General features: G+C 45.9%; 1 protein-coding gene across 1 annotated transcript in view; it reads left to right on the top strand.

Annotated features, from left to right (window-relative positions):
* The window catches only part of LOC147120680 (contactin-associated protein-like 5), a 467,625-nt gene that overhangs the window by 257,351 nt on the left and 195,644 nt on the right, over positions 1-14,630 (top strand). The window contains exon 7 of the mRNA XM_085984243.1: positions 12,157-12,250. Within this exon, the coding sequence (XP_085840369.1) occupies positions 12,157-12,250 (94 nt within the window). The remainder of the gene's footprint in view (positions 1-12,156; positions 12,251-14,630) is intronic.

The following is a 14,630-nucleotide window of genomic DNA, read 5'->3' as shown; positions in this document are numbered from 1 at the left end:
GCTGGCAGATCTCTTGATGTCCCAGGTAGGGCGTCATCTTCCAAAGAGCGCAGAGTGTTGGCATCATTACCGTGGGTCCTTCTATCAGTTGGGTCTGTGGCTCCGGTTGGACAGGGAGCCAGATACCGGAACGAAACGGTGGACTCCCAGCCATCAGGTACCGCACGTGCGCGTACGTGAGATTAACGTCTGTGAGTTCCACCTCATCGATGAGGGGATCGTTTTTGGAAGATCGGACGAATCTTCGGAGCAGCACGGGGCCGGGAGCTGCCAACCATGATGGTAGGGATGTCCCATGAGTGGAGCGACGCTGGAAGCTGAAGAATCGCTCGTGAGGCGTGACATTGGTGGACGCAGAAAGAAGAGACCTGATGGAATGCAACACGTCAGGGAGCATAATTTCCCACTGCTGGTCTGGTAGGTTGCCTGACCTCAGTGCAAGATGAACAGCGTTCCAAATGATAGCGTTGTATCTCTCAACCTGTCCATTACCGATGGGATGGTATGGTGTCATTTACTTGTGTCGATTCCCCGTTGGGAAAGATAACTTTTGAGTTCGCTTGACATGAAGGAGGGACCCGGATCAGAGTGGATGAAATTGGCCGTACCGCAAAGGGAAAAGACTTGATCAAGGCATTTGATCACTGTGGAAGTAAGCATATTGGGACAGGGGAAAGCAAAGGGAAAGCGTGAATATTCGTCCACCGTAGTAAGTAAGTAGGTGTTTCACGTTGAGGAAGGCAATGGCCCTTTAAAGTCAATGCTGAGTCGCTGCATAGGCTGCATAGCATGTATGAGCGAGCCATCCAATGGACGGAAGAATTGCGGTTTTAATTCCGCACAAATTCTTCAGGAGGAGCATGTTCTTTTCACATCTTCCGTAGAAAATGGGAGATTTTTAGATCGCACAAAGTGCAACATACGGGTAACGTCAGGATGGCATAAGTCAGTATGAAGATCCGCAAGAGTCGAAGTTGACATAGAAGAGCAGAATGCCCGCGTGAGGGTATCCGGGGCCGGGTCGATAATGTATGGTGTAACCAAAGGCGGTCAATTTCATCCTCCAGAGTTGTATTTTGTTATTCTTGATCTTAGTGTGTTTCCGGTTATCCAGCATAAAGGCCACGGAGCGCTGATCGGTTGTAAGTGTGAAATGGCGACGAGCAAGAAAATGACTCCATTTACGTACAGCTTCGATGATGGCCGTAGGCTCCTTCTCGTCAGGAGGATAATGGAGCTGGCTACCCTGCAAAGTTCTGGACAGAAATGCAACGGGTCGACCACCTTGATTCAAGGTAGCAGAGATCGCCACCTCCGATGCCTCGCACTCGACCACGAAAGAAAGATTTTCATCAATGGAACGAAGCGTGGCTTTTTCCAATTGTTACTTGAGGAGGTTGAAAGCTGAAATAGCCGTTGCCTCCAATGGAAATGACTTCGCGTGAAGCAGGGGCTGGATCTTGTCCGAGAAGTGGGGTATCCACTTCACATAATAGGCGAACATGCCGAGTGCCCAATGAAGAGAGCCGAGATTCGTAGGGGGTGGGAGCTTCTGAAGTGGATGAAGTCGCTCTGGATCCGGTTTGATGACACCGTTGCCCACCCAGTAGCCAAGGATGCTGACTGATGGTACTGATTTCACAGATTTGGACTCATTTAAGGTTAAGTTGCGACAACGGAGAACGTCAAAAAATTTCTGGAGATTGGCATCATGCTCCTTCTGGTCATGACCAGCAATGGTGATATTATCTAGATATGGAAAAGTGTCAGTTAAGTTCTCCTGTTTGACTAGGCTATCCATTGCCCGTTGAAAGACGGCCACCCCATTGATGACGCCAAATGGAAGGTGACAAAACTGATAAAGCCGACCATTGGCCTCAAAGGCCGTATACTTTTTGTCAGAGTCCTTTAACGGTACTTGATGATATGCGCTCTTTAAATCAAAAGTTGAAAATACTTGTAGTTGGCAAGGTTACTGACCATATTATCCAGGTTGGTATACTGGTTAATAGTTTGCGAGTAATCGATGCAAAGATGTTTCTTGTGTTGCTTCAGAGGATTTTTAACAACGACGACTTGAGCCCGCCAGGAAGATGATCATGGCTCAATGATACCGTCAGCTAGAAGGTGAGAGATTTCTGCCTCGATAAAGGATCGATCATCTTGGCTGAAATGTCATGATTTAGTAACTATGGGCTTACATCGGGGGGAAAGATTGGCTAACAAGGAGGGCTCATCGAGCAAAGCTGCCGAAAGTGCACAAAACGGTACTTTGGAAATAATAAGCTCCGGCTTTGACCCTCCAAACTCGAAAGTGAGTCTTTTGTGTTGTTTCTGGTAATCCTGTCCCAGGAACACATCACTGCATAGCTTTTTGAGCACCCCGAGCTGGGTGCAGAAATAAGTGCGGCCATTGAGAATAAGGTCGACAAAACAAAAGCCGGAAGAATTGGTGGTCAGTGTCGTCAGAGCCATTGCAATTCCCCTGTCTGAGGGGTAAATACGCAGTTTTAACTTACTGACCGCCCGTTCACTAATGAAGCTGTCAGAGCTGCATGAGTTGATTATTGCGCTCAAAATGTGTCCATTTACCGAAACCTTCGTGGCCGCATGGGACAGACTTTGGGGAAAAACAGCTGTGATGGGAGGAGGAGTAGTTTTACCTTTGACAGCTGTAACCTTAGTAGTGGTTCTTGGGGGAGGAGCAGTTTCATAGATAGCAGCTGTAACCTTAGTAGTGGCTCTTGCGGAAGGAGCAGTTTTATAGATAGTAGCTGCAAAACTAACAGGAGCTCTCGACCGGTATACCTTAGAAAAGTGGCCTTTATTACTAACAGAGGCTCTTGACTGGCATACCTTAGAAAAGTGACCTTTCTTGCTGCAATGATTGCAGGTTGCGTTACGAGCAGGACAAAATTTCCTATAATGAGATGCACCTCCACAGAAGAAACACTTCCTTCCAGATTGCCAAGATGCCGTTAGGGCAGGGTCATTATCAGTGAAGGCTTCTACGGTAGGGTTGTCATCCACTAGGTTAGAGTCATCATCAGTGAGTGCTTCCACCTGAGACCTATTGAAGGAGTCATTAAAAGTGATAGCAGCAGCCCGTGCACGAGGTAAAAGATAGGTATCTGCATTCCTCTTTGCTAAGTCCAGGGAACATGCCTCGTCATAGGCAGTCTGTAACTCGAGGGTTTTATTCTCCAACAGACGCTGGCTTAAGAAGGGAGATGCAATCCCATTAATAAAGGAATCACGAATTACCTCGTCCTGGTGCTGCTCAGCTGTGACAGCTTTAAGATTACAATCCTTGCTGAGCCTGCAAAGTTTCTGAAGGAATTCGTCAAGTGATTCCCCGGGTTGTTGTCGAGTTGTGGCCAGTAGATGCCGAGCAAAACTTTCGTTTGGGGCCTTAACATATATTCGCTGTAATATTAGGATAGCGGAGTCATAGTCTACACAGTCTTCGATAAAGTCAAACATATGAGGAGATACATAAGTGGCAAGAATCTCTAATTTATCAGGAACATTCTCACCACACACCCTGAGGAAGTTGCTGAAGGTACGATACCAGTGTTTCCATACCTTAGTAGGTGAATTCGGGTCCAGGTCAAGACGGGCAGGTCTGAGTGGTTTGTCCATGATGGATTGATTACTACGCCGGAGTTCCCTTCTGCAGTTGAAGTCGTAGCTGGCTGTTCCCAAAATCACTCAGAGCGTGGAGTCGATATCAAGTTGATTAAATTGATGTAATAAAACTCACTACGCACTTAGTTCGAGTATAAAGCAAGGCTTTAATCAACTTGTTTCAAAACATGGAGGTCTAGTTGTACTTCACTAGTTCCTGTCTTACAAAATGTCCTGGGCAAGCTGGGCCCACGCCCGAGTATTTATACTCCTTGGACAGCACCACCTGCTGGCCGTCCAGTGTTATTTCATGAGTAGTTTCTTCATGATGATGAGATTTATAACACCCGGTCCTCACCGTTTTTAAGCCACATTTCCGTTATTACCACAACATCATATTGGCCCAGAAATTCGGGTCTCCACGGGTGAGTACGCATGTGGTACTCACCCGTAAGCCCATTGGAAGTGCCGGTTTCGTGCATGCACTGCAAATGCGCGGGAAACCGGCACTTCCGTTCCCCTGAAGGAAGGGGTTCAGAGGTGGAACGCATGCGCAGGAGAGGTAGCGCGTGCGCATCGAACTTACGTTTCTTTTGCAGGTTTTCCCAGGAGGGTAAGTCTCCAGCAGTTACACTTCTAAAAAGCAGGCGCAAGGCCTGCTTTTTGCAAGTTAAGTGGTGAATTAAATAAAATTAAAACATTTTTTCCACAGGTTTATTATTTTTAAATACTTTAAAGAAAGGTAAGTTTATTTTTAGCCCCGTTAGAAAATGTAGTTAATTTTTCTAAATAGTTATTTCATGTAATTTATAGTTATTTTAAAAATGTGATTTAAAAAAAAATGTATTTGAAGATTTAGTGATGTTTTGGGGCTTATAGTATTTATAGGTTCCTGTCAAACTTATGAATGAAGCATTCCCTGCTACCATTGGCTCTCCATGGCCCACGTGATCCCAAGGGACGCATCGAACTAACTGCGCCCCTGGGATACGTAAGCACTGTGCGCCGGCAGTTGGAGGAGGCCCAGGATCGGAATCCCACGCGGACACACAGCTCAACGGCCGGAGCAGTAGGTAAGTGCAGGTCAGGGGCTTCCACCCGCGGGAAGCCCCCGACCCGAATTTCTGGGCCATTGCCACACGGCTAACTATTCTTGTATGTCACCAAACTTACTCACCACACTTTGTGCGTTTACGCACATGCATTCTAAACACATTTTTAAATTTTTCGTAGTCTTTCTTATTCTGCTCCTATCTAATATGGTACGACTAGCGCCTCTACTACTATCTTCTCTAGTACTACCAACAAATTTTGGAAAGGGAGGGTGAACAGCCAGTTGTCGTGGTGCATATAGGTACCAACAATATAGGTAAAGAACGGGATGAGGTCCTAAAAGCTGAATATAGGGAGTTAGGAGGTAAATTAAATAATAGGACCTCAAAGGTAGTAATTTCAGGATTGCTACCAGTGCCACGTGCTAGTCAGAGTAGAAATAGAAGGATACTTCAAATGAATACCTGGCTAGAGGAATGGTGCAAGGGGGAGGGATTCAAATTCCTAGGACATTGGAACCGGTTCTGGGGGAGGTGGGACCAGTACAAACCGGACGGTCTGCACCTGGGCAGGACCGGGACTGATGGGGGAGTGTTTGCTAGTGCTGCGGGGGAGGGTTTAAACTAAAATGGCAGGGGGTTGGGAACCTGAGCAGGGAGACAAAGGAAAGGGAAACAAGGATAGAAGCAAAAGACAGGAAGGAGAAAAACAAAGGTGGCAATCAGCGAAATCAAGGGTTTAAAACAAACATGGCCACAGTAAATAATAATTCTAAAAGGTCTAAGAGCGTTAAAAAAACAAGCCTGAAGGCTTTGTGTCTTAATGCAAGGAGCATTCGTAATAAGGTGGATGAATTAGCAGCGCAAATAGAGGTAAATGAATATGATATGATTGGGATTACGGAAACATGGCTCCAGGGGGACCAAGGCTGGGAACTCAACATCCAGGGGTATTCAATATTCAGGAAAGATAGGCAAAAAGCAAAAGGAAGTGGGGTAGCATTTCTGGTTAAAGAGGGGATTAACACAATTGTAAGGAAAGATATTAGCTCTGATGATGTGGAATCTGTATGGGTAGAACTGAGAAATACCAAAGGGCAGAAAACGTTAGTGGGAGTGGTGTATAGACCCCCAAACAGTAATGCAGAGGTTGGGGATGGCACTAAAAGGGAAATTAGAGAAGCGTGCAATAAGGGCACCGCAGTCATCATGGGTGACTTTAATCTACATATAGATTAGGCTAACCACATTAGTAACAATACTGTGGAGGAGGAATTCCTGGAGTGTATACAGGATGGTTTCCTGGACCAATATGTTGAGGAACCAACTAGGGATCAGGCCATCTTAGACTCGGTATTATGCAATGAGAAAGGATTAATTAGCAATCTTGTTGTGCGAGGCCCCTTGGGTCGGAGCGATCATAATATGATAGAATTCTTCATTAAGATGGAGAGTGAAGTAGTTGACTCAGAGACGAAGGTCCTGAATTTAAATAAAGGGAACTATGATGGTATGAGACGCGAGTTGGGTAGGATTGATTGGGTAATGTCGCTCAAAGGTTTGACGGTGGATAGGCAATGGCAAACATTCAAAGATCACATGGATGAACTACAGAATTTGTTTATCCCAGTTTTGCATAAAAATAAATCAAAAAAGGTGACTCAACCGTGGCTAACAAGGGAAGTTAGGGATAACATAAGATCCAAAGAGAGGACATATAAATTGGCCAAAAAAAGCAACAAACCTGAGGATTGGGAGCAGTTTAGAATTCAGCAAAGGAGGACAAAGGGATTAATTAAGAGGGGGAAAATAGATTATGAAAGTAAGCTTGCAGGGAACATAAAAACTGACTGTAAAAGCTTTTATAGATATGTGAAGAGAAAAAGATTGGTGAAGTCGAGCATAGGTCCCTTACAGTCAGAATCAGGGGAATTTATAATGGGGAACAAAGAAATGGCTGACCAATTAATATTTTGGTTCTGTCTTCACAAAGGAGGACACAAATAACCTCCCAGAGATGTCGGGGAACATAGGGACTAATGAGAGGGAGGAACTGAAAGAAATCAGTATTTGTAGGGAAATGGTGTTGGGGAAGTTGATGGGATTGAAGGCCAATAAATCCCCAGGGCCTGATAATCTACATCCTAGGGTACTTAAGGAAGTGGCCCTGGAGATAGTAGATGCATTGCTGGTCATCTTCCAGAACTCGATAGACTCTGGAACAGTACCCATGGATTGGAGGGTAGCTAATGTTACCCCACTATTCAAAAAAGGTGGTAGAGAAAAAGTGGGGAATTATAGACCAGTAAGCCTGACATCGGTAGTGGGGAAAATGCTAGAGTCCATTATAAAAGATGTAATAGCAGAGCACTTGGAAAGCAGTGACAGGATCGGACAAAGTCAACATGGATTTACAAAAGGTAAATCGTGCTTGACTAATCTACTGGAATTTTTTGAGGATGTAACTAGTAAAATAGATAAGGGAGAACCAGTGGATGTGGTGTATTCGGACTTTCAGAAGGCTTTCGATAAGGTCCCGCATAAGAGATTAGCGTGTAAAGTTAAGGCACATGGGATTGGGGGCAAGGTATTGACTTGGATAGAGAACTGGTTGGCAGACAGAAAGCAAAGATTTGGAATAAATGGGTCGTTTTCCGAGTGGTAGGCAGTGACTAGTGGGGTACCGCAAGGATCGGTCCTAGGACCCCAGCTGTTCACAATATATATTAATGATCTGGATGAGGGAACTGGATGTAATATCTCCAAATTTGCAGATGACACAAAGCTGGGTGGGAGGGTATGCTGTGAGGAGAATGTCGTGAAACTCCAGTACAATTTGGACAGGTTGGGTGATTGGGCAGAAACATGGCAAATGCACTATAATGTGGATAAATGTGAGGTTATCCACTTTGGTGGCAAAAACAGGAAGACAGATTATTATTTGAATGGCAATAGATTGGGAGAAGGGTGTTCTTGTGCACCAGTCGCTGAAGGTAAGCATGCAGGTGCAGCAGGTGGTTAAGAAGGCAAATGGTATGTTGGCCTTCGTAGCAAGAGGGTTCGAGTACAGGAACAAAGATGTCTTGCTGCAGTTGTACAGGGCCTTGGTGAGGCTGCACCTTGAGTATTGTGTGCAGTTTTGGTCACCTTATCTGAGGAAGGATGTTCTTGCCATGAAAGGAGTGCAATGAAGATTCACCAGGCTGATACCTGGGATGGCAGGAATGACGTATGAGGAGCGAGTGTGTCGATTGGGCTTATACTCACTGGAGTTTAGAAGATTGAGAGGGGATCTCATCGAAACCAATAAAATTCTGTCAGGCCTGGAAAGACTAGATGCAGGAAGGATGTTCCCGATTGCCGGGGAGTCCAGAACCAGGTTTCATAGTCTAAGGATAAGGGGTAAGCCATTTAGGACTGAGATGAGGAGGAATTTCTTCACCCAGAGAGTGTTGAACCTGTGGAATTCTCTGCCACAGAGGGCGGTGGAGGCCAGTTCATTAAATATATTCAAGAAGGAGTTGGATATATTTCTTAAGGCTAAAGGGATCAAGGGATATGGGGAGAAGGCAGGGACAGGGTACTGAATTTGGATGATCAGCCATGATCTCATTGAATGGCCTACTCCTGCTCCTATCTTCTATGTATCTATGTAACACACTCATTCTTTTATGCAATTTATTCCTCTTTTCTCCTATAGGCTGGTTCCCATCCCCCTGCCAAGCTAGTTTAAACCCGCTCCAACAGCACTAACAAACGTCCCCGCGAGAATATTGCTTCCCAACCCCGTTGAGGTGTAACCCGTCCAGCTTGTACATGTCCCACCTTCCCCAGAAATGGTCCCAATGCCTCAGGAATCTAAAGCCCTCCCTCCTGCACCATCTCTCCAGCCACGCATTCATCTGTTCTATCCTCCTGTTCCTGTACTCACTATCACGTAGCACCGGGTGTAATCCGGAGATTACTACCTTTGACGTCCTGCTTTTTAATCTCTCTCCTAGCTCCCTAAACTCTGCCAGCAAGACCTCATCCCTCTTTCTGCCCATGTCATTGGTACCGATATGGACAATGACCTCTCGCTATTCACCCGCTCCCCTCAGAGTGTCCTTTCTTAAAGGGGCGCAACAAATAAAGACTGTAAATTAACAAACATTTTAAAGGAACTTTAACAAATCAAATTAAAATACTGTTCCTTGGGGTGATGATGCACTCCAGTCCCTCCAGTGCCCACCGGTCACGGAAAAAAATGTTGTTGCTGACTCTTCTTCATCATAGGCAATTGGCCAATTAAAAGTCAATCATGAGCCCCCTTTTTAAAGGGGTACAGCCAATATAGACTGTAACTTAAAACAAATAAAAAGGAACCTTAACAAATCAAATTAAAATTCCATTTCCAGTGGAGATGATGCACTCCAGTCCACCCAGTGCCCACCGGTCGCGAAAGGTCTCGAGCATGGTGGTGGACACTACATGCTCTATCTCCAGGAAAATGTTGTTGCTGTGACTTCAACAGAAGGTCACTGATTGGCCATCCAGCTTTCTTCTTGATTGGACCAAATTACTCTCTGCACCACATTTGGACAACCAATTACTACGTTGGCATGATTTCCTGTCTGTGGTTCTTTAATGCAGTTATTAACCTTTTTACTATGTTACAATAGCACAGGCAGGAGTTTATGCACGCACTTTAAGTGGTGTTTTAAAATTAGTGCACAAAGAAAATTAAACCAAATGGTTACTGGTGCTGCAAGCAACCAATTCTCTCATAGACAAGTAGTGCAATGATTGCTAAGGGTGCATGTTTCTCTCCCTGCCTGAGATTATTTGTATATACGATATAAAGAACCTTTTTCTCTCCCGTACCGAGAAGAAAAATTGGAGATGGCTTCTTCTCGATTTTCCTGTATACTTACAACCTCCGCGAGATTCCATCAATAATGTTCTGAAGAATCAAGAAGGGCTCCATATCTCTTCACAATTCATTGTCATTGGAGTTATTAGCAGTCAATTTGTTTTATATGACACTGTGCTCATCAATTACCTTATCCTATCAAACAGAAGCATTCAGGCACAAGTATAAGTTTCAATTCCCTCCTTTCGCCCATCTTCCCTTAATCTCAAGGCTTTGACTTTTTGCAGGGGTATATGGCTGCCTTCGGGATCCTTTACATCCACCTGAGAGGGCAGACAGGGCCTCAATTTAATATCTCACCTGAAAGACGGCACCTCAGTACTGCACTGAAGTGTTTGCCTGGATTATGTGCTCAAGTCTCTGCGGTGCAACTTGAACCTTTTGGGCTGGATTTTGCCAATGGGGAGCTTTTGGAGGCGGGACTCCCACTTGTCGGGTTTTAGTCCCGCCTCCATCGATTTCTGGCCAACCCACGCTATTTTCCCTTGATTGACCTTGGTAAGCCCGCCCAGCGGGCTTAGGCCAATTAAGGGGAAGCCGGTTACAGAGAACGCCAGCGTATGACGTTTCATCTGTCAATAATTTTTGACAGATGAATTGTCATCGTTTGACAGCTCTGTGAAGCTGTCAAACACTGACATTCTCTGTAGTTTGATGAGTTCTTGAATTCAAGGCTCATCAAACCTCTTTCTTTAGCAGAAATTAGATGGTTGTTGCATTGGAGAATGCAGCAGCCATTTGTCATCTCTGCCATGGAGATGCGAGACTCTCCGCATCCCCAACGATTGAAGCCTGCAGGAAGAAACAAAGGTAAGTAAACTTTTTCGAACACTTTCCACTCACCTCACATACTCACCTACCACACTTGCACCCATCACTCACCTTCACAGCGCACTTTTGCACCCCTCCGACCCACGCAGACCCAATGCTCACCTCGGTGACCCTGGCAGGGTTCACAGCCTTCAGGAAGCCTGCACTTGTGTGGGTGAAATGGGGATAATCCTCTTATCTGCCTGTTAACTACCTGTTAACAGGCAGTTAAGTGGCTGTAATCCCCTTCCCGCCTCCAGGAGATGGGACCCGGCGCGGGTCGGCTAACCGCCCCCTGGGAAGTTGGCACGGAGGTGGGTTGGGGGCGGGATGGGCACCCGCCCCCAGATTTTGCCATTTTCCCGGCAGTCCCGCCTCCAAACCCACCTCCCCAGGGCTGGCAAGATCGCGCCCTTTGAATCAGAGGCGAGAGTGCCACCCACTCAGCCACAATTGACACCTAACTGAGACTAACTGTATTCCTGCTTATGGCACCCTGCCTGAAATCAGTACAAACCAGACTGTTCCCAGACCTGAATGGCTCAGCTCTAGAAATGTTTTCCAATGCCATTCCAATTACCATAGATGATCTGGTATTATTACAGATTTACTGCTGCGTTGTGCTTTTGTCTTTGCAGCTACAGTTTATAAAACTCAGAGAGAGAGAGAGTGAGAGAGAGAGATGGATGAATTGAAGTCTTGCTTTAAGAAACTTTCAAATGTTGGTGTTCAGAGAGATTTGGGTGTCCTCGTGCAAGAAACACAGACAGCTAGCGTGCAGGTACAGCAAGCAATAAGGAAGACAACTGGCATGTTGGCCTTTATTGCAAGAGGGTTGGAGTACAAGATTAAGGAAGTCTCGTTACAATTGTACAGGGCTTTGGTGAGACCACACCTGGAGTACTGTGCACAGTTTTGGTCTCCTTATCTAAGGAAGGATATACTTGCCTTGGAGGCGGTGCAACGAAGGTTCACTAGACTGATTCCTGGGATGAGAGGGCTGTCCTATGAAGAGAGATTGTGTAGAATGGGCCGATACTCTCCGGAGTTTAGAAGAATGAGAGGTGATCTCATTGAAACATACAAGATGCTGAAGGGGATTGACAGGGTAGATGCTGAGAGGTTGTTTCTCCAGGCTGGAGTGTCTAGAACTAGGGGGCGTAGTCTCAGAATAAGGGATAGGCCATTTAAGACTGAGATGAGGAGGAATTTCTTCACTCAGAGGGTTGTGAATCTTTGGAATTCTCTGCCCCAGAGGGCTGTGAATGCTGAGTCTTTGAGTAAATTCAAGGCTGAGATCGATAGATTTTTGGACTCTATGGGAATCAAGGGATATGGAGATTGGGCGGGAAAGTGAAGTTGAGGTCGATGATCAGCCCTGATCTTATTGAATGGCGGGGCAGGCTCGAGGGGCCGTATGGCCTACTCCTGCTCCTATTTCTTATGTTCTTATGTTCTTATAACCAGAGGACACAGATTTAAGGTAATTGGCAAAAGAGCCTGTGAGTAGATGAGGAGAAATTTTGTTAACATAGCGAGTTGTTATGACCTGGAATGCCTACTCCTGCTCTTATTTCTTATGTTCTTATGTTTAAAATGAAAAAAACAGTATTCACGACAGTGCAAAAAGAATCGCTCCTCCAAAAATTACTGTCTTAATACATACACTAATCAATGCTAAATAATGCAGGATAAGCTGAGAGCGTACCACAGGAATATGATGTGACAGTTCGTATTTCTACCCTTTATTTACAGATTGACCAATTTGCTACCGCGAAGTACAGTCTCCCCTCAGTTACAGATCTGGAGTTCAACGCCGTTAAATCTCTGATTCTGGGCAAGATTATAGGTAAGGAAGTGAATGTTTTTCTTTGCTTTGGTTGTGGCATTGTATTTTTTTTAAATTTGTTCTCGGGTTGTGGGTGTCACTGGCAAGGCCACGTTCACACCCATGCCTAGTTGCCTTGAGAAGGTGGTGAAGGCGGGCCTTCTTCTCGAACTACTATAGGCCTTGTGATGATGGTGCTCCCATAATGGCGTTGTATGGATGGGATGCGACTTGGAGGGGAAGTTGGTGGTGATGCAGTCCCAAAACATTGCTGCTCTTGTCCTGCTCAGTGCTAAAGATTGCAGGGGAGCGAGATGCTGTCCAGTGTTCCCCGTAATTTTTTTTTGGGGGTGTGTGCGGCCCCTTTAAGGGGCTGCGCGGCCCATTGAAAATATCGCGCCTTTGCGGGTTTTCCGATTTAAAAGCTAGTGAGCTGGCTGCGCGGGAGCTGCAGAGAGCTGCACAGCCACGCAGCTTAAAGGCAACATTGGTGCTGTCAAATTCACCTTTGTGACTTGCTGCCGTGCGCCCTGTAGATCGCACGTACTGCAGTCACAGCGTGCCACTGATATTCAATTCAGTAATTAGAAGGAATGACTTTCCAACCCTGTGCTCCTGCCGGCGGAGGGGGGCCTCACTCACCAGGAAATTCAAACGCGTGGGCGGCACATGATTTGCCGAACGTTAACTTAAATGTGGGAAAATCATGTGGCGCACAGACCGGGATTTCTGTTAGTTGTTCCTAGGGAGTGAGGTTCGCCCTTTGCAGGCATTGACTGACCTAATGTGTACTTCCAGCATTTTCTCTTTTGGTTTCAGATTTCCAGCCTTTGCAGTTTTTCTTTATTCAATCATGGCATGGCCATGAACAACAAGCCCTACCCAGTAACTGCAAGTCAGTCGTGTTTCAGTGGGTAGCACTCTCGCCTCTGAGTCAGAAAGATTGTGGGTTCATAGTCCCACCCCAGAGACTTGAGCATAAAGATCTAGCCTGACACTCCCAGTGCAGTGCTGAGGGAGTGCTGCACTGTCGGAGGTGCCGTCTTTTGGATGTGATGTTAAACCGAGGCCCCGTCTGCTCTCTCAGGTGGATGTAAATATGGCACTACTTCGAAGAAGAGCAATATTTATCTCTCAATCAACATCACTAAAAAAACAGATTATCTGATCATGTATCACGCTGCGGTTTGTGGGAGCTTGCTGTGTGCAAATTGGCTGCCGCATTTCCTACATTACTACAGTTCAAAAAGTACTTCATTGACTGTAAAGCACTTTGGGGGCGTCCTGACATCATGAAAGGCGCTATATAAATGCAAACCTTTTTTTTTTAATCAGCACGGCCTCTATTGCCGATCAACCCACCAGCTTTTACTTTCACACATCCCTTTTGAAAATAAATCTCCACATGACTTTCCAGCTACTGTTTTCTGCCTTTGCTCTTACTGGTTGCTTCCCCGGCGCTTCCTCTTGATTACAGCGCACGGTGTGCAGTGTTTTACTACCTAACGCCGCGCTCCTTTTTAAGTGCAACCTCAGTGGGAGGAGTAAGTATGATGGCAGCCCGCTGAGTCATAAGATGGTCGTACAACTTCTGTCAGCGCTTTGGCCCCCCAACGCTGCTTCCCTCTGCCAAGAGCCGCCTCTTCAGTGGCCCCGCACCTCAGGAAGGGTATAGTGGCCTTGGAGGGGGTGCAGGGCAGATTCACCAGAATGATACCGGGGCTAAAAGGGTTCAATCATGAGGACAGGTTGCACAGACGAGGCTTGTATTCCCTTGAGTAGTGAAGATTAAGAAGGTGATCTAACTGAGGTGTTTAAGATGATTAAAAGTTTTGATGGGGTAGATAGGGAGAAGCTCTTTCCTCTGGTAGGGGGAGTCCAGAAAAAAATAGCCACGTCCTCTTGCTCCTCCTCATTTGTTTCATCAGGTGTTCCCTCCTGACCCTCTCTGTCTGATTCCTGCATGATGGAGTGGTTGTGATCTGGAACGCACTGCCCGAAAGGGCGGCGGATGCAGATTCAATAGTAACTTTCAAGAGGGAATTGGATAAATACTTGAAAAGGAGACGATTTGCAAGGCTATGGGGTGTGGGACTAATTGGATGGCTCTTTCGAAGAGCTGGCACAGATTGTTATGATGGGCCGAATGGCCTCCTTCTGTGCTGTATGATTCTGTGATTCTATCCTATGTATATATCTGAGCTGGTGCCTGTGCACTCAGGAGTGATGACAGATGCTGATGCGTGTTCTAGCGGCAGTCACTGTATCTTGGGAGAATTCTACAACAAGAGAAAAGGAGCATCTGGTGCTATAGTGCATGAGATGGTTGAACACACAGTGACAATGCCAATACCTCGAGTGTCAAACTGCTGCTGGGCAAACGTGATGGCATCTTAGTGAG

This window comes from Somniosus microcephalus, chromosome 4 (genome assembly GCF_052327205.1).
Source record: "Somniosus microcephalus isolate GS21.2 chromosome 4, FLI_Smic_1.0, whole genome shotgun sequence".
Taxonomy (NCBI): domain Eukaryota; kingdom Metazoa; phylum Chordata; class Chondrichthyes; order Squaliformes; family Somniosidae; genus Somniosus; species Somniosus microcephalus.
Note: the sequence above shows the minus strand (reverse complement) of the source record. Positions and strands in the feature narration are given on the sequence as shown.